Source organism: Gavia stellata, chromosome 29 (assembly GCF_030936135.1).
Source record: "Gavia stellata isolate bGavSte3 chromosome 29, bGavSte3.hap2, whole genome shotgun sequence".
Classification (NCBI taxonomy): domain Eukaryota; kingdom Metazoa; phylum Chordata; class Aves; order Gaviiformes; family Gaviidae; genus Gavia; species Gavia stellata.
Window position 1 is genome coordinate 8,218,153 of NC_082622.1, and position 19,772 is coordinate 8,237,924.

Consider the following 19,772-nt stretch of genomic DNA (forward strand, 5'->3'; position numbering starts at 1 on the left):
TTACGTTTATAGGGTCGTCTCGCTGGTTTGCCGTCTGACTGCTGTGGGTGTTGCGGTGCCAGTTACTTAAAATAGCTCGTCACGTCTCAGCCGGAGCGGAGAGCCGCGCGATGGGGCCCCGGGGGGGGTCCGGGTCCGGGTCCGGGTCCGGGTCCGGGTCCGGGTCCGGGTCCGGGAGTTTGGGGGTTTTTGCCTGGTTGGGTCTCGCAGAGCAGATTGTTCAAACGTTGTTTCCTCTCTAAAATTATTTCTTTCCCCTTCCCTGCTAAAAAGCAGGTCAAAACTTGCTGAGCCTTTAATTTCACTTCTCTCAAGAGTTCACTTGGTGATTTTTCAAAAAATAACACCAAAATCGAGCTGTGTCAGCATGGTACCGAGGCTTTTCCCCTGAGTATAAATACAGGAAAATGGGAAGATGGGAGAAGTTAAAGGGCAAAACACTTGGGGAACATGCTTTATTGAAAAGGACTTTTGAGGATCCATTTTATTGCAAAGTAAAGCAGAGTAATACAACATTGCGGTAAAACCGAGAAAGTAATTCCAGGAACAGAAGTAGAAGCTCAGACTGGTTTTTAGAAACACATTGTTACTGACTTAATTACTGCAACATATCCTCCTGAAGTGTCCTCAGGGCTTTTTCCTCCACTTACCCAGTTCCTTAAATGCAAGTTTACATTTGTTCTCTGAGCCCACATTGGCCTTACAGCTGTTTTCTGTGGAGTAAAGCACGTTATTTACCCGGAGTAAGTAACCTAAACTGTAACCTCTGGTGCAAGCTTTCCAGGAATCAATAGAAGAAGATCAGACATTTACCACATCTCCACGTAAAATCCCCTTCTATTTCCACAAAGGGTTGCCAAACTCCATCTGTTCAGTGCTTTAGGGGCTGTGAAGCAAGAGATCTCTGCTATCGCATCGGGTGGCAAGGGGAAGAGAGGAAAGCTCCACCCCGTCGGCCAGCTGCGGGAGCTCCTCAGCCAGAACCTGCCGTCTGGGGAGGGCAGGAATACAGAGGCAGGTTCCTCCAGCAAGCAGAATTTAGGCTTTTAAATTATGGAAATTGCCCCCCTTGCTGTGTGCTGTGGCTCCGATGATTGCAGGGCAAAGTTTTGAATGTGGCTGAGGGACATAGTCAGGGAATTGTCTCTCTACGATGAGGTACCAGCAGGTGTTCTTTATGGGTGGCCATTACTTGAGCAGAGTCCAGGACCAGGGTGGGAAATGAATTCACATTGTGATTGGATTCTTTCCTCTGCCTGGCACTGGGCCTGGAGTGTGTGGCTGGCTCTGGCAGATGGCATTAGAAAAAGAAACGTCTTGGTTCTTTTGCTCATTCACACAAGAAAGCATAAAGGCTGCCTGAGGATCTTCAGAAGATACATCTGAAGGACCTGTATTTCCACTGAATATAGTCAAAGTTTGATACAAAGGTTGGTCCTATCTTTGGAAAGACTTGAGCTTATCTTTCATGTTCTCCTTGTAACTCTGGTGGGTGTAGGAAGGCTGCTGTCCATGCATATGAATAATCAGTGTCACAGGTCAGAAATGCTTTTCCTGTCATCTATGACTCTTCTATGTAGTTTAGGGAATGAAAAACTGTTGCGAAAACAAGTAAGTTCCCTTCCCTGCCCAATTTCCTGTGCTGGATTGAGCAATTTTGGTCAGAAAAGGAACCTCAATTGTCTTGTGATTGGTAACAGGACTCAGCACCCCTGGAAAATCACTTTGCCCTGGGCCCCAGCTGACTGCAGCCAGCGCTGAGTGAGGAGTCTCCAGTCTTGCCGGGTGCGTGAATTACAGGTCTGTCAAGTATACTGTATCACTCTGCAGCACTGATATACTCAGAAAGTGGCCGTGACCTGACCTAATACTTCACTTGTGGTAGGACATCAAGAACTAGTCAACTTCATTTCTTCGTAGCAGAAATAGAAAGGCTGGGGGAAGGAATAACGTACAGTTGCTTGCCACAACCCTAATTTATATAAATAAGAACAAAGATACTGAAGCGTTTTAAGCTTTTTTTTCTTATTATTGTAATGCCCATGCTGACAATCATCTTCTGTTATCTGGAGCCTCCAAAGTGAGATTGGATTTTCACAGATAACATGCAGTCAGCCAAAAATTACTAAACTGAGTGCAAGAGGCCACTGGTCTGCCAGTTTTGCTATCATACAAGAATCCAGGGCAGGCAATAGTCCCCTTTGGACATAATGCTGATCTGGGGATGGGGGCTGAGGCACTGCCAATTTCTCTTCCTTTTCTTGCCTAGTAGTCCAGTTACTTGACTGATTCAAGAGCTGAGAGCAAAAGCAAAATTTCTGTACAGCTATTCCCAGACATCTGTCAAGTATGGACCCCAGCAGACCATGCGAGGAGGTAAGAAGGGACCAGAGGTGCAGATCTCTCCTTTGATGGTATTTGGGGAACTCCTTGGACTACGTCCCTTCTAGCCACTGAAGAGCTGCTTCAGCTCAGACTCTCTTCACAGAACCATGCAAGCTTCTTAGAAAAGTCACTTGATGATGCTGGCAACTCTGTTCTTCCAGGTCTTTTAGAAGTCTCTTACGGCTCTGATACTGGATTCGTCGTGGAAACTGGGCAAAGGACCAGGGACGGTGCTATCTGGGCTGGCTCAATGGGTAATTTCAGTGCACTTAGCTTCTGGCTGCTCACTGCAGAGACTCAATGACACATTTCTTTCATGTAAAAGCAGATTGTCTGAGCTGTTCTCAGTGCCAGTGAGAACATCAGCCCAGGCAGAAGGTGCTTTTCTGCCAGGTTATTACAGGTTCCAGTTCTGCCAGTTGCATGTGATAGAAGAAATGTGTGTCCATTCTTCTGTCTAATGGGAAAAAGGAAATGTAATATCCTGGTCCTCTGTCTTGTCCCTCAGTGCCTCTTCTTGAGAAAAGATGAGTGACTAATTCACACATTTCAGTCTGCAATCAGAACAGGGCAGACCTAGATCCTGATGGCATCCTCTTGGTGAATGGTGCCCTCAATCACTGTGTCCGTGGTTTGCCTGGAGCACTTGCGACTCCCTTTCATGCTTTTCAGGTTTTCTGAAAGATGCTTCTGGAACTTCTTGGTGAGGAAGCAGTAGATAATTGGGTCCAACACACAGTTCGTACTCAAGAGGCACAAAGTCACCTGGTGAGCATCGTTGAGTTGCTGGCGCAACTGACAGTTTTCCTTCTTCCACTGCTCCAGAACAGTCAGGGTCCAGGGCAGGTGCACTATGTGATGAGGTACAAAGCTTATGATGAACACAGCCAACACTGTGCAAACCATCCAGAGTGCCCTTTGCTTGACATGAGCACTCTTCCGTGGCTGCACTGACTTGGAGAACAGGGTCCTGATAATGATGATGTTCCAGCCTAGTATAAAAAGGAAAATGATATAGAAGAGGATGCAGATGATGACATGAATGGCAAGAACTGCTGAAACACTGCTAGAAGAGTTATAGCGCTCAAAGCACCTCGTGAAATTCTTAGAATCTACCTCCTCCTGATTAGTATTATTGTCAAAAAGGTAATACAAAGAGCTGCCCACTATTATGATCCAGATAGCTGCTGATAAGTAGATACCCCTTCTCTGGGTGGTAAACTGAGCAGCTTTAATGGGATTAGTCACCGCTTGGTAACGGTTGTATGTGATGACCGTCAGAAAGGCAACAGAAGAGTAGGTGTTAACAAAGAATAAACAGCCAGCCACATTACAGAGGAACTGAGGCATGATCCAGTCTCCATGGTGGTGATAGTAAATAATCCACATTGGCATCGTAACCAAGAAGAGCAGGTCAGCTACTGTCAGGTTCACCATGAATATCTTGATTTCATTGAGTTTCTTGGTGGGGTAAATATGGCTGAAAATCCAGAGCACATAGCAGTTGGCAACAAAGCCCAGAATGAAAATGATGCTGTAGAAAACAGTGAAGAGGTTGTAGCGAAACTCAGAGTCTATGATATGGCATGAAATGTAGGAATCAGCACTACCTTCAGCACCACCTTCAGCACCACCTTTACCCTTTCCAGACATCGTGGTGCTGAGTGGGCACGTCTGAAGCAGAATTTCCTGCTGTAGCTTTTCTTCTTACCTAAAAATATAAAGCATAAAACAAGCTGATTGGTATTGTGCCATTGCTAAACCAAAACCCACCTTTCATTTTCAGCTGTCTGTGACCACAGGAGTTCTGCTCCATGTCTTGGCTCCAGCCACAGATACCTGCCCTGTCCCCTTGGTCCTCTCTTTGATCCCATTTCCACACTGTACTAGCCTTTGTGTCTTCATCCAGCATTATTTGCTGCAGTGCGATCTCAGATCACTGATCTCAAATCTCGAAAGACTTTTCTGCCTGAGGGTTCTTTCTGCTCTGTCTCAAGCTTCTTAATCTTTTACTGTAAGCAAACAGGTTTTCTGGGTATCTTTCTTTCCCCTGTAGTTCCTAATGCTTTCTAACTTGCCTACATTTATTTTAACCTAGAAGTTACAGAAGTACACAATATCTGGTAAAAATGTCTCACTAGTGCCGTTTCCAGAGTTGCCCTCTACTTGTTTTCTGACATTTTCCTGCTTACGCTTGTAAATATTGTATTTGTTTTCTTAGTTGCAGGCACCATAGGATCTCACATTTACGTCATAGGCTACCAGAGCTCTCAACTTTTTTACGCAGTGAATGATCTAAAAGATGAGTCACTAATCCTAAAGGGTGATGTTTTGATTTTGACTACAGTCTAGCTCTCTTAAAATCCTGGCCATTGTCTATCTGGCTCCTTTTTTTTTTCCCCCTACCATTTCTGCATCAAATGCAAGTGTCAGCAGCAGCAATTCAGTACTTCCCCGTGTCATTGGTGAGTCTACTCATGCACTGCCCCTAAAGAGACACCTTCAGGATTTTAATATTACCAGTCTCCACCTCAGCTAGTATTTCTTCAGATCTACAGTTTGGACATAGCAAATTCCCCAATCATCAATACTGTACGTGTTCTTGTCTCAGATTTACACCGGATTCGGTCTAATCCCTTGTAGTCTTTAACCTGCTGCTTTTACCATCCAGAGGACGTACATGCGTGTTCTTGGCTCTAGCGCCTACTCCCTGTCTGACGCTGGGCAGGCACTTGCCTCTCCGTGACACAATCCTGCAGATCTGCTTGTTTTTCTCCCCCTCTTCCTTCATGGGAAGATAACTGAGTCATGCAGGTAAAACAGTTTCAGAGCCACCGGCAAGGACACTAGGTTGCTCGCTGATGGTAAACTCACTGGGTTTTTAACCTAATTTGCAGAACGTGGTGGTTTTCCTTGAGAGTGAGTAAACTGTACCACCAGTCACGAACCCGAAACTCCTTGTGTGAGTTATGATGGGAATGCCAGGTGCTGCACATCATTGTAATGTGCTTGCCTCAGCTCTGCCAGTCCCACGGACAACAAGCATTTTCCCCCAAAGACTGCTGCCTCCTGAGAAGGCACCCTCCTGCCTTGAAACTTTCTGGATCTTCTGCAGCAGCAGATAGTAGCATGAACACCCATCTCACCCTCTCTGAGTCGAGTCTCTTTGTGCCCACGTGCTGTTGGTTCCTCATTTACACATACAGACATTTGCAGCTTTCCTCTGCAAATGGGGAAGTCAGCTCTAGCTCGAGAAAGCTCTCCCTTTCTTCAGAAAACTCTGCAAACCCCTTGGTACTTCTTTCTAGTTGTTAGGAGAGGAAGGCAATAGTCATCTTCCCAAACCTGTCCCTCCTCACCCCTCACAGGTCCCCTAAGGATATGACAACTGCAGATGCCCACAACTTGTCCTTGGACCTTCACAGGCTGCTGTGTGCTGAGCAGCGCTGGGGTTTGAGCGTCTTTAGACTCAGTCCTTCAGCCATGTTCCATGTGAATTAACAAGTAGCTGTGGCAGTACTAGTAGTTGGCCAGCTGACACATGTATCTGTCCTCTTTCGCCTTGATCTCTGCTACCCTGCTGAGAACCCACTGATCTCTAAAACGTAGTAGCTGATTCAGGCAATGGTAGCCTGGCAATGAGGATGCTCTGGGCTATGACACCTCGGGGTCTGGCCACAGAGGTCTGGCACATCCCTGAGGATGTGTCACTCCCTACTGCCCTGTGGAGAGGTCCCAGAGCAGGCAGAGGCCCACACTCTGTTCCCTGTTCTACCTTTGATTCACACAGGACCGAAGGCAAGTCCTACCGGTCATGCCATGGATCTGTTTCCACACCCTTATCTGTGTATGAAAAGTGGTAATTGTCACAACACGGTGACAATTAAGTAAATGTCCGTGTCTAAGCCCAGCTCTCCCACCCACTGAGGGACCGTCTCTGGTAAGGACATATGCCAGTTGGAAAGGTTTGCAGCTCTTCAGCTGGGGAGGGCACCTAGCAGATGCAGACATTGAGGGAAGGGGTGAGGCTGTGCAGGGGCAAGAGAGACTAGTGGGGAGCTTTGTGTTTGATACACTATTGTGATGTTAGAATAAGGAAAAAAGAGAAAGTCGTAATTGCCTAATTATCATCAGAGAACTTTAGGTTTTTTCAAATCTGCATCCTAAACCCACTGTTCTAGCTGCCAACTTCAGCAAATAGTTGTGGTGTTTGGGACTGAAATCTTTGCAATGAAAGGTGCTCTATCACTGTAGCACCAGACCTGAACATACCCAAAGTGGGGGGAAAAAAAGTTGATGCATCCCACTAGCAGAATTCACGAGGAGGAGAGAAGTGCCCACATCCAATAGATAGGCACGACTGTTATTCACAAAGTCTCTTTAGACTGTGTCGTGGGGCACTGCCCAACTACCCCTCCATTTCTGGTGCTGTACATGGGCATGACAGCCTCCAAACTTGGCCCAGGAGCTCTGGTGAACTTTACTGAGCTTTACTGAGCTGTCCAGGCCTGCCCATCAGCTGCCAGATTTAGCAGATGGGGTGGAAGGGGGCGCAAACCTCAACATCCCCCTCCACTGCAAAGCCCTGCACAGAAGATAGGTTTGAGCTAAGGGGCTGCACTCTGACCTGGAGAGATGAATGCAAGGATGTACTCTGTGTTTTTAAGTCTGCTAGAAATCTTTGGCAAGGGTGGGTCCAGCAGCACTTGGTAGAGCTCATCTCTCTTTACAGTAGTAGGCCGTGCAGTGCCAATGCCAAGGTCCTTCAGGGAATTGCAAGAGAGTCAGTTTTCCCTTCTCACTTGCCAAGCCAGATATTCTACAAAATACAGCTAGGAGAGAGTATGGCACCATTGCCCACTAAATTTACTCAATAACCACTTCCCTCTTCAGCCTGAGGAACTCGAGCTCACATCTCCCATATACTTGTGAGATGTCCCAAGCCCTAAACTCTGGAGCACCATATGGGGCATCTTACTCAGCCTCTCCTGTTGAAGCGGGTCCGCTTCGTATAAAACATGTAAATATTCTTGGTGCCAGCAGAAGGGAGAACAGGAGGAGTGGTCAGGGTGCGGGCTGGGTCCCATTCTCTGCTGCAGCAGGCTGCACTGCACTACCAAAACCCCTGGCAACTCTAGCCCAAGCCACTACCTCGTACACTAGTACACCAACCGATAATCCCAAGTAGTTTATATCATCAACTCCATTGTATGCAGAACTAGAGGTGGAAGTGACCAGCTGCACAGTAGAGCATGGCCAGGGCAACTGGGGACTCTGCTCCCAGTCTACACTCTCTTCTATGGCCATGCTCTCCCAATAAGGATTTACTGGCTCATGGCTGCAAGATGCAAAGACCACACTAACACAAGCTATGCCATCACCAAAAGCATCTTCCAGGAGGAATAGTACTAATAAAGTATATTTTGTGCTTACCACAGTTGAAAGGATTCAGCACGATATGTCCATCTTCAGCTTTAGTAGAGCAGTGATGAGTGTTTTACTGAGGACACTTGGTCTTCTTCCAAATGATATTTTCTCTCACCTGGGGCTGGAAGGTCTCCACACAGGCAGCTCTCAAGAACAGGACACCAGAATGGGAACAACTGCAGCATGACTGCAGAGTCACTAGAGAAGAGGAAATGTGTGACATCAGCTCAAAGGAAATGAGAAATAAAATAAGCTGTAGAGGAAAGGCAGTTAACCTCAGCAAAGATCTGGAAAGTCCTTAAAGCTGTTTCCTCAAAATATCTCTGTTTCTGATGATCCTGAAAGAGGGCAAAGTGGGGATTTTCCTCTGAAGGCAGAATAGGAATCCACTCCATGTCCCTGGTTAGATCTTGGATTAGACAGCATTTGAGCATCCTTCTTCCAAACAGATGAATGGCAGAAGCCAGAAGAGCTTTCACTTAATAACTTTGAGGAAAGGAAGTGCCAGGAAACTCATATATCCCATGGACAGACTCATTCCCTAGCAGAGTCTCCTTCACACTTGTGCTGGGGCTAAACAGACCCAGGAATCCAGCCATGCCAAGTCTCCTTTTAGCTCAGGGACCTTCAGCAGACACTGAGACACCACAGCATGGCAGGTCTTCACCTGGCCCATCCACCTTCATATCCTAACCACCTTTATTTGTCGCAGCCTGAAAACCACTCATCACAGCGATGCAGATTGGTGGGGTGCTCAGCGAGACACCTGTGACAAGCAAAGCTGCATACGTGGTCCCAGCTAAGCTGTAAATCACAAATTGTAGCCCTCATGCAGATGGTTAACCTGCCCTCCATGCAGACCCTGCTTCTACATCTGCACACAGTGAGCTTGGAGCATCTGCACCGTGTCCTGCACAAACCTCACACCTGCAGACACCTCCAGGAACTGAAACACCGAGTCTGGTGCCTGGGTTCAGTGTGAAACACATAGGAACAGAGCCACAAATTCCATCATCAGCACAAAGAGGTGCCTGAGCCTACAACAAGGCTGCTGAGGAACAGCATGGGCTCAAGCGAAGCAGAAGAGGCCGGTCCGCATTGGCGTTCCCCTGGGAAGGCCAGCTCTCCTGGCTCTTCTTGTGCTGTGAGGAGCTCCAGAGACCCCCATTGTGTGGTGTCATGTCTTAGGAGAGCCACCAGGGACAGGCTGAGGGTTGTGTCCCCTGGGCCACACCAGCTGAAGGCACCAGCCAACCTTCTCCGAGAGCCAGGAGCTGGCATGGACCCTGGGACACCTTCAAGTCATGCTTTTGCTGTTGGGCTGGGGAGTCCTGGCTCCAAGCCAGGACACAGCAACCTCCTCATCAGCTGGGGAGATGGGGCACTGATGGACGGAGCAAGGCGGACGGCAGCAACACTGCTCTGCCAAGATGCTGACTTTTGGCTTGCCTGGCCTCAGGCATCTCGAGGCGATGGGCTGTGCAGCATCGGGGCAGCCGGCACGGTGCCAGAACCCACCCTCTGTCCATGCCGGTGGCTGGATGTCCCCCGGGGCAGGCAAAGCCCCAACACTGATCTGGGCTTCTTTGCCTGGGTCAGCTCTTCTCTGGTTCTTCTCTGGAGGGTGCAGACCAGGTGTAATGGCCTTTCCCAGGACCATTACAGAGGGAGGCACCTGGCGTGCCCTTCAGCACGGTGCCACGGGGTGTGCAGAGGCAGGCTCTACACCCGGGTGTCTGGCAGCCGCCAGGAGCCCCAGCTGAGTTGCCAGCCTGGCAGGGCATTGTGCAAGTGCTCAGCAAACTGCTGTGCAAACTGGGATGTCCTGCTGCTCCGGGCCCTGCTCGGGGGGGAGCTCCAAAACACTCAGAGGTGCATGGACACCACAACTGGCACCACAGCTGGACATGCCCTGAGCTGCTATGGTGTCACCCTTGTCCCCCACAGCAACAGCACGGGGTGTCCAAGGGACTCGGAAGCCACCTGAGCTGAGCGGGACCCAAACTCCCCCAGCGCGAGGGAGCCCCACAGCGACAGCGCTGCGCGGGGTGGCAGACCCCGCTCTACCCTGCCCTGCCTCAGCAGGGTGGGCTGCTCCAGGGGGCTGGCTGTGTGGAGCAGGGGACCAGGGAACAGCCAGGCTCTGGCTCTGGCTCTGTCAGGCCACGTCGGGGTAAGATGAGGCTCCTGCAGCGATGCTACAGATCTGTGCTGGGATGGTGGCTGCAACAGTCTCCCCTCTGCCACCCGCCGTCCTCCCTCCTTCCCCCTTCCCCATCAGCTGCTGTAAAGATGGACCGAGGAACCTGACCCTTCGTGGATCAGACAGAGCCCCAGTTATGCCTGCAAGACTGCTTCTGGGAGCTGAAATTAAAAACAAAATAAAAGCATGCTCGCGAGGTTGGCTGGCAGCCAGTACATGCCTTTGGGGATAGTAGCCAATGATGAGGATGTGTGGTCACGGAGGGAGGGGGAGCATTTGCAAAGGCTGTAGCAACAGCCAAACAAAGCTTGCTGTCCTGCTGCAGCCAAGTTCTCTGAGGAAATGAAGGCCCAGGAGGTTTTGGGCTGGGGAGGAGCTCTCGTCAGAAATCTTCATCCGTCCTCTGCTCAGCCCTGCGTCGGCTCTGCCACTGATGGAGCACACGCACATCACCAAAGTTCAGCAAAAAAAGGTCTTTTGTAAAACCCAGAGAATCAAACAACAAAAACATACCAAGTTCAGTGGTGAAGGACACAAAGATACCTGATGGGTAGAAGCTCTAGCAGTGACATAAGATTTGCTTTCTGATTTAAGCATTCCCACTGGTGTCAGGACACCTGTAACTGCCCCGAGCTGGGACCTGACCACGTCTGTGCCGGCCAGTGCTTTCTCGCCGCTCTCCAGATTTACTCATTTTTCAGCTTTGCCTCAAATGCTCAGGTTAGGCCTTAAGCTATTGAGATTCACAGAAATGCCCAGAAGAACCGCTTCGTCATGTAGACTGGCCTCTTGCCGGGCTTGCACTTGTCCGCCTCTTAATTAGTTGGGGAGTTCCCTTCCTCATCATCTCCATTTTCAGCTGTTTTGTTTAAAGCATGAAAAGTAGAAGGGGACCCAGATTCAGTGCTCCCAGTACCAAGGCAATAGAGAAAGGGTGAGAATAGTCCTCCCCTCCCTCCTGAACTGCCTCGTGTCTGTTTTGCATTGGCAGGTCCTGTTACCACCCATCCAGCGCCCGCAGCCAGCACTCCTCCCTCTCACATCCCTTCCAGCCTGGGGACCCTGTTCCCCTGCTCTCCTGGGACTGATGCCTGTTTCTGAGTGCGGAACTTTGAATCCAGTATTAAGATGCATTTTTTTTGTGGTGGACGGGGTTATTAAGTGGTCCTGGCAGTTTTTGACTGCCCTGTCCTCAGTGTTATTTACCACTCTTCCAGCCCAGGGGATGCACACGAAGTCTGACAACACGGAATGCCATGCAAGGCCAAGTTAAAAAAAAGAAATATCTTGAATACGCCTTTACTTTTATCAACCAAACTTGCAATCTAATAAAAAAAATAGATAAGTTTCTTGTACTAGAACTGATTCCCATGCGATGCTGTTAACTAGCACTAATGGTACTTTAGGTTGTTATATCAGGACACTGGATCCTGGAGCAGCTCTTCCAAATGACATTTTCTGGGGATAACTTCACGCAGGCTGGTCAGTAGACAGCGGACTGTTCCCCTTGGTTCTGGTACCCTATCAGCAGACTCATTGGCAAGTGCATGCTGCTGTGAAAGATGCACACTGCCTCCACGTACGCACTGCCTGCCTCTGGCATGTTTCCTTGAGGGTCGTTTCCTTCTGAGATGGAGCCCGTTAGCAACATACATGCTTTCAATGACCACATATAAATTTTGCAGGTATCAGAAACTCCTTTGGGTTTGAAAATACAGTATTATAAGCAAATATCCAGATATCTCTTTGCAAGAGCAAAACCACGCTGTACTAGCGGAGAAGACCTCTCCATGGAGTGCAAACAGAGGAGCAGCATTTTAGCCAATAGGCTCTGCATGCAGTGTCAACTGCCCTGTTCAGTGACAAGAGCAGTGAACGAGGGCAAGGCAAAATACCAACATGGAGCTTGCGAGAGCACCAGCCGCTGCCACCAGGCTTAGAGTTGTGCGGTGCATACAGTGTGCAGAACCAGCACACAGGCGAGCATGATCCCTGCTGGTCCCGGTCACCAGGATGTGTCCTCAAGTGCCAGGATGGGTCTTTGAAAGGAGAAGTTCCTTTCGAGCCAGAGCGGCTGATCATCTGACGCTAAGCATTACTGCCCGTGAGTTTCCACTAGTTGTCTCACACCCTCTGCACAATTTCCTTTTGCTTGGTGCAGGAAAGAAATACTACATAAACTCTGTAGCTTTCCCCTGCGAGCATTTCAGAGCCCAGCACAACATGTCCCCACCTTATTACCAACTCTACAGGAATGTGCCCTGGAGCTTGGGTTGCTCGGCAGGGAAATACATCCACCCCAGCGGCCGAAAGCCCCTCCTGGGGCAGCGAGCAGCAGCGCTTCCTGGTAGCTGTTTGACAGCTGCAAAGACAGGGCACAGCGTCTGCCGTTTGCTGTGGTGCCGCTGGGATAACCCAGCCTGGCAGGAAATGTCACTGCTGGGAGCCGGGCTGCCTCGCCATCAGCGGGTGAAGCAGGGAGCAGGGCAGACTCCGGCTGGTTTTGGCACGTGGAGCCCAAGTCCAGCCCTGCCACACCAGGCAGAGGGGTGAGCTCCACCGGCCACCATGTCAGGATTTGTATGCTGCAGCCCCAGGCTGTTGTAGCTCTGCTGGAGGGGAAAACCATGCCTTCACTGAGCTGTCCGTGGCCGGGTCACTCTGCTCCTGCTGCTCCATGCCGCAGCAAGTTGCCTCCCAAGAGCGGCTGCCTGCCCTCTGCCTGGGCAGGTGCTAGCCTGTCCCCCTGCCAGAGCCTGGCCGGGGCAAGGGCAGGGGCCGTGCACCAGCGGGATGAGGGACCTGGTCTCCTTGAGAGGTTCCGAGCATTGCCTCCTCTTCCTTGCAGGAGAAAGGTCCATGGCAGGGCTCCTCACCTTGCTTTGCGGCATCCAAGCAAAGCCAGGGTCGTTCTTGCCACCCTGGGGTCGGACGGGACCCAGACAAGGGCAGTGCCCATCCCCACGGCCCCAGAGGCAATGGCAGCGCTAGCCTGACTCATGAAATCACAACACACCTCGTCCCTGCTTCCTGGGCGCGGGGAGCGAGCACACGTCTTCCCAGTACACCTGGATGGGGAGGATGAGGGTGGCTCTGAAGCCCCTGGAGCTGTCTGAGATGCCATGGCTCAGAGGCCCAGGGGGGACGCGCAGCTAGCCCGTGTCCCGAGACACCCAGACGCAGAAGGAGCCGGTGGAGCTCGGGGAGGGAGGCCAGCACCCTGGGAGAGCAAGGAGAAGGGAAAGGAGCCTCTTACCTTGGGGCCACAGAGCACCTGGCCCAGCAGACCCAGCCTGCCAGGTCCCTGCCGCAAGCGGAGCTGCCACAGGGCTGAGCCGTCAGCGGGCTCCTGCCGGGGAGGAGGCTCAGACGGGAAGGAGGGCGCCGTGCTTGCTTACAGGTGAGTGACTCACTTCCCTCTTGGCACTTGTGACACGGCTCAGACGTGCCCCGGCTGCGCCCTGGAGCTCGACACCGACTCCCGCAGCCCTTCCTCGAGCAGGCGGCAGTAGGGAAACAGCAGCGGAGGCTCCGTGCTGGCCAGGGGCTTGTCACACTCCCACATCACCCGGTGGCTCACAGGGCTGAGATGGGGTAGCCCTGCCCTGCAGCAGCTCCAGGGCAGGGGCACCCCCCAGCACAGCCAGGGTCGAAGAGGTGGTCCGGACTTGGCAACAGGGGCCAGCGCCCTTGGCAGATCCATCCTCTGGGCTTCTCATTTCCTTCCAGGTACTGGGACCGGGAGCCAGCACAGCGGCGCGTCCTCATTCAAATGCTTCCATTGGAGGTGGAGACTTGCCGCAGCAGGGTAAAGCATCAGGATGAGAGTGCTTTGCTGTGTGAGTTCCAGTATGGGGTAACATTAGCCAGAAAAATATTCCAGGCTGTGGCAGTTAGTTTCCTTGCCCTCTCTGCAGCATTATCACTCTCTACAATTACAGAATCACAGAATCACAGAATCACTACGGTTGGAAAAGACCTGTAAGATCATCAAGTCCAACCTAAAAAAAAAAAAAAAAACCAAAAAAAAAACCAACACACAAACAACCCACGCAAGCCAACCACCACACAACAACAACAAGGCACAACACACCAAAAACCAACCCACCCAACACCACACAGCACCATGTCCATCAAGCTACATCCCACAATTACCTGAAAGGGGGTTGTGGTAAGGTGGGTGTTGGTCTCTTCTCCCAAGTGACAAGTGATAGAATGAGAGGAAATGGCCTCAAGTTGCGCCAGGGGAGGTTCAGGCTGGATATTAGGAAAAAATTCTTTACTGAGAGAGCGGTGATGCACTGGAAGAGGCTGCCCAGGGAGGTGGTGGAGTCACCATCACTGGAGGTGTTCAAGGAACGTGTGGACGTGGAACTGCAGGACATGGTTTAGTGGGCATGGTGGGGTTGGGGTGATGGTTGGACTTGATGATCTTACAGGTCTTTTCCAACCGTAGTGATTCTGTGATTATAAACCCCCCTTGGTTCTTGTGCTCCTTCAGCCTGGGAAGAAAGGGTGGACGGATGCATGGGGGACCCACTCCCTCTTGCTGTCGAAGTCACAGGGCAGCAGTTCTGTCATTGCTCTGCTTGGGTTTCACATGCGGGTTCCCCAGATGTGTACTGTGGCACTGGCATCACTTAGGTCATGGGCATAACATCCGCCTGAGTCACTCGTAAAAAGAAATCACACGTGTTTCTGTGTGCTCCCTTTATTCACCGTGGGTTGTTTAACAAGGAAATGTTGTTGGGTTTTCTTTGCTGTTAAGAACTGGCACTGGTTTCTGCAAGGAAGGAGGCGTGAGGTTTCTGAGACAGCCCTGAAGGGCCAGACAATCACAACTGGTCGGTGCACAAAAGCACGTTGAAAGCACATCAGAGCAGGCACGCAACCTGCACCACTATCAGAAGGAACTGGCTGTTTGCACGTCCTGCAGTCCCCCCATCTAAGCCTGCCAGACACCCAACTGCAGTATGCAGAGCTGCAGCAAATACCCCAATTTCCCAACCAAACAGAAAAGCTGCACCAGTTTATGGTGCAGGTAAGTTATGGCCTTTCTCAACAGAGAAGGTTGCCAGCATCCTTTTGTGAATAAGGAAAACTAGGCTATGCTAGGAGGAGCATGGACAGCAGAGTGAGGATAGTTAATATCCTCTCTGCTTGGTACTGGTGATGCTGCACCTGAAACAGTGTGTGCAACTCGAAAGGCACGTGGAGAACTGGAGAGGGACCGGCAGAGAGCTGCCACCATGGTCTGAGCCCTGGGGCACGTCCTATGAAGGGAGCGGGGCTGGGATAGCCTGGAGGCTGAGGGACAATCTGATCACCACCTGCAGCTGTTGGGGGGAAGCCGCAAAGAAGCAGCAAACTCTTCTCAGCAGTGGCAAATGGTGTGACAAGGGGCAACAGCCACAAACTGGGGTGCAGGACAGGCAGGATGGATGTTAGTGAAATATTTTCGCTAGAAGTGCGGTGCATCCCTGGGACAGGAACCCAGAGAGGCCAAGGTCCTTACCACTAGGCTAAATAAGGCCACAGCTGTCCTCACCTATTAGTGACAGCCCCACTTCACACACATGGTTGAATTAAAGACCTACAGAGGTCCTTCCCCAAAACGTTTCAGTTCTGTGATTTGAACTGCAACAATTGCACTGGCATGTGTGCCAGGGTTACTTTCCTTTGCGGGTGCTCTCCATGTCATCAAAATGCACTCCTGCAAACCCCATTCCACCCAGAAAAACTGTTACAAAAGTGCCCAGACAGGGCCTGCCAGCATTTGAAAAGGAAGCCATTTGACCAGGCCTTATGGGCCACACACAAATCCCATTGATTATTTTCAGGTTACATCCTTGTTTGCTTCAATGAGAATCCGGTAGTGGCTGTGAAGCCGGGGACTTTGCACCTTAATGTTAGTATTAATATTACATCTGGACTTCCCTGCTGCTGCAGGACAACTGAATATCCCAGAAAGGGAACGTGAATGAACCAGGTGGCCAGGGAGGCCAATAATGCAGGAGAGTCCATTTTAAAGCCACTGAATAGGCTGAGGCAGATATCTCCTGCTACAAAGGAGAGACCTAATTGCCCTGAAGTACACGTCCATTTTTGCCCTTGGAATCTGAAGCCTGCCAACTGGTGTGACAGGGAGGCTTCCTAGCAGGAAGACTGCCGAGCCTCAATAGTGAGTCAGGCAGCTCAGTTACATCCTAGATCTACCTAAAGTGTGCATGGTGCTTAATGCAGCGCTGAGATTGGAGCGGGAAAGACAGGAGCCCAGCCTAGAGTAGCAGCACTCCCAAACATCTGCCCATTTTGCGTACAACACAAAGCCAGGGCTGTGAGAGCTCGAAAGGGGTTATCCCTGGCGCTGAAGGCAGGGGAGCCCCCAGCAGCAGGAGGCACGCTGCCAGCAGGCGTTCTGCAAAACAAAGGCGGGGACGTTTTGAACCCCGCCAGCACAGCCCCGCACACTGTTGGGCCCGGGCATGCTGTCTGTGCTGGTGCACGAGACAAGGGACGATGCCCCTCTTCTGCTTGTGAATTGTAGGGCTCAGCGGCCCGAGCAGGGGACGATTTGTTCAGACTGCAGCTTGCAAGAGGAAGAAGTAGTCAAGACAGCCCATTTGCTCTAGATAACACACTGCAATCGCCCAACTCTTTCTGAGGGAAACGTCCTATATTAAAGCCAACCTCCCACAGTTTCTCTCCCATTTCAGCTGTTTTAAGAGGGTTGAGAAAGACTCACAAAAGAAACTCTCATCTGGAGGAAGAGAAGAGCATGAGCCCTTGAACTCTCCCACCTGGCTCTGTGTATCCAACACTATGCTGGCTGTAGTTAATCCCCCAGAACTACAGTTATGCTCCTGAAATACAGATCGCATACAGCGAAAGAGTTGTTACTGTCCAAGGAGAAGGGGGAAAAGAAGGAAGAAAAAGGGGTTTTCCATGCATTTACAAAGACGGCATCTCTTTGGGGAAGGGGAGGGCTGGAAGGAGACCCAGCCACACAGACAGCATGAGAACTGTTGGATCCAGGCCATCTAGTTCAGTACTTCATGTCCAACAGCAGCCAGCAGATGATGATCAACAAAGCAAGCAAACATAGTGCAACGCATCCCTCATCGTACTCTGCCAGCGTCTGCCAACGTGGCGCAGAGACTCCCTCAGCTAGCAGTTACACCGTGATCTTCACATAGCTTGATGGCATGTATTTGTGTGAATACATATGTGGATGAAAATTAGAAACTTCTGACCTCAACAATAGTCTATGTTGAGTTCTACAATCTCTTCAGGAAAAGCGTTTCTGTTTCTTTTCAACCCACTTCTTGCTGATTTCCCTCCAATACCTCTTGTTCTCAGGTTAAGGAAAAGAGCAGCTTTTGATGCCCTGGTTCTCCTCTGTACTATTGCTCGTTTCCTTTTGAAAGGCTGTGCAGTAAAGCGTGTATATAAATGGGCATCCACGTAAACTGTAAGGCAAGGCCACAATGTGGCTTTGTAGTGAGGAAGACAGTATTTTCCATTTTGTACTCTGTCTTTACCAACAGTACTCTCTGTTTCATACAATCCCTGTGGCTGAGTGACTACGAAATGGCTCCTGAGCAGGAGTAGCTGATTTAGAGCACATCACTGTGTTCGCCAAACTAAGATAAATGTTATGTAACACACAGGTTTATGTAGATTTCGCCTCTGGCTGATCACCCAAGCTTTTTATAGCTGCCATAACTTGGTCTAGCCTTTACTGAATAGTTTTTCTACCCAGTGAAATCTAGCTAATCTGGTGAACATCTGGTGAAATCTAGACCTAGGCCTGCCTACACGCTCAGGGGATCCTCCACTCTCAACCCTAGACTACAAAGTAGCACCACACAGGAAGGTCCTGCACCCGGTCATCTTTAATCCACAAGTGAGTAGGTTCCTGTTGCAGTTTCCCCAGGTAACCTGGAAAGGTCCTTTCCCTTCCCACTATTGCTGAACAGGAGAGACACCCTTGCAAACTGCATATGAAGGGGAAGGCAACCTTGCTGCCTCAGAAAGGAACCAAGAGCTTCAGGAGCAACCTCTGGACTCCTAGAAATCAGCAAAGAGCTGAGCCGGAGTCTGGAAGACCCCAGTGTACATTCTGTAGGAACTGGACACGGAGGACAAGTTATTTCCACAGAAAACCAAAGCCAAGATCCCACTGAAAGGTCCTTCTGTAGCTATCTGGTACCTTTTCTCCTTCTGAAAGAAAAAAAAAAAAATACTCATTCCCACTGATGTATTTTCTTGTCCTGCATATTGAGTACAAATATTTTAGTGTACAAGGACCATTGACCGAAAAAGAGCTCCAAGGAGGAAGGTCGCCTAGAGATCTCTCCCTCTACAACATCTCTACCTCTTGAAATTAAACGTTTCATTCAATCCATCCCACTGCCTTGGCATTTGTTGCAGAGGCCAGGCAACAGCCCAGCCTGCATCTGTGGGGGTCCACGTTGTGCATTCACTTACTTCCACCCAGGCAATTCAAAACAGCTTGCTTTTACAGCCTGAATACAAGAATCGAAATTAATCTCCCAGGTTCCCTCCAGTGGAGCAGAGAAATATCTAGCAAAGGGCGAGGTATTTCGCTGCTGCTAAAGCCCGCCTGGCAGATGGGAAGCTTCACAGGACTTGGCTGAGTAGATAAGACAGGAGAAGTACTGCATATTCAGACATAGAAGCATATCACCGGCAGGACAGGAAGAAACAGAAACAGGAAAGCTAAATTGACAATGAAACAGCATTGTTATAAGCTACATGTTTTGCTGCCCCAACCAAGTGGAAAAAAAAAAACCAACAGTGGAAAAAAAGACTCTAATTGCAGAAGCCCATAGGACTAGTACTTTGGTGACTTTGGCCACAGGCTGCACTCCTCATGACACAGTAGTAAACCACTCCACTGGTCAAATTCTCATAAACATACACGCCTCTGAGAAGCAGAAGCATAACATGGGTCTTATAAGCACTTCAAGTTCTCACAGGACTCATCCTGAGCTACCTGAAAAAAAAGTAAAGAAAAGATCTGAAAGGTCAGTACCATCAGTCAGCAAACACATTACACCACTGGAAAGGAAATGCTACTAGGAAGACCAGTATTTCAGCATCAAATGGAAGGACTCCAGGACAAGAGTGACTGGGACAGGTCTCTAAGCTAGAAATACTTTCACAGGGGAACAAGAGGCAGACAAGTTAGAGGGAGATCATGTCCTCTGGGCAAGAGACTGTGTTTAGAAATACTCTTATCATCTGAGCTACTGCCCAGCACTGCTCGTTTCTTACACCCAGGAAGCAGAAGAGATTGCATATGAAAGACAGCACCGCAAAAGTTAACTGACATTTTCCCCAGAACAAATGTGTCTGATCTTTGCCTTGACATGGAAGTTGTGTTCTACCAATGAGTTCCCAGTTAACGGGAGATCGGGCTCTGCCAACAAAAAGGAATTTCAGTGCCTGAACAAAGCAATGCTGCACAGTTCAGTGCCTCTCAGACCTGTCAGCCCACCTTAGTCTGCTGCTAGTTATTGTTTGGCTCTTGTGTGCCACCCAGACTTCACCGACATGTTATTTTTTAAGCTGTATTTTGCCCCTTGAGTTTCAGCTCAAGCTATCTAGCAGGTTATACCTAGCAGGACAAGTAAGGTAAAGAAACTGTATTCCTGTGTTTACACAGAAAATAGGAAAATACAGAGAACTGTATTCTACTGTTCAAAGAGCTAGTTAATGTATAAAACACCAA

General features: G+C 49.8%; 1 protein-coding gene across 1 annotated transcript; it reads right to left on the reverse strand.

Annotated features, from left to right (window-relative positions):
- Positions 1 to 2,961: 2,961 nt before the first annotated feature.
- Positions 2,962 to 4,201, reverse strand: PTAFR (platelet activating factor receptor). The gene is made up of 2 exons (XM_009813157.2): positions 4,159 to 4,201; positions 2,962 to 4,091 (listed from the first exon to the last, which is right to left on the reverse strand). Exons 1-2 carry the CDS (start codon positions 4,199 to 4,201, stop codon positions 2,962 to 2,964), a joined length of 1,173 nt encoding a protein of 390 aa, XP_009811459.2.
- Between the last annotated feature and the right edge of the window lie 15,571 nt (positions 4,202 to 19,772).

Excerpts from the sequence above, each read along its gene's own strand:
- PTAFR (XM_009813157.2), bottom strand. The coding sequence starts at position 4,201 with ATGGAGCAGAACTCCTGTGGTCACAGACAGCTGAAAATGAAAG. Across the intron at positions 4,092-4,158 it reads CAGACAGCTGAAAATGAAAG|AAGAAAAGCTACAGCAGGAA; the intron begins GTGGGTTTTGGT and ends TTTTTAGGTAAG.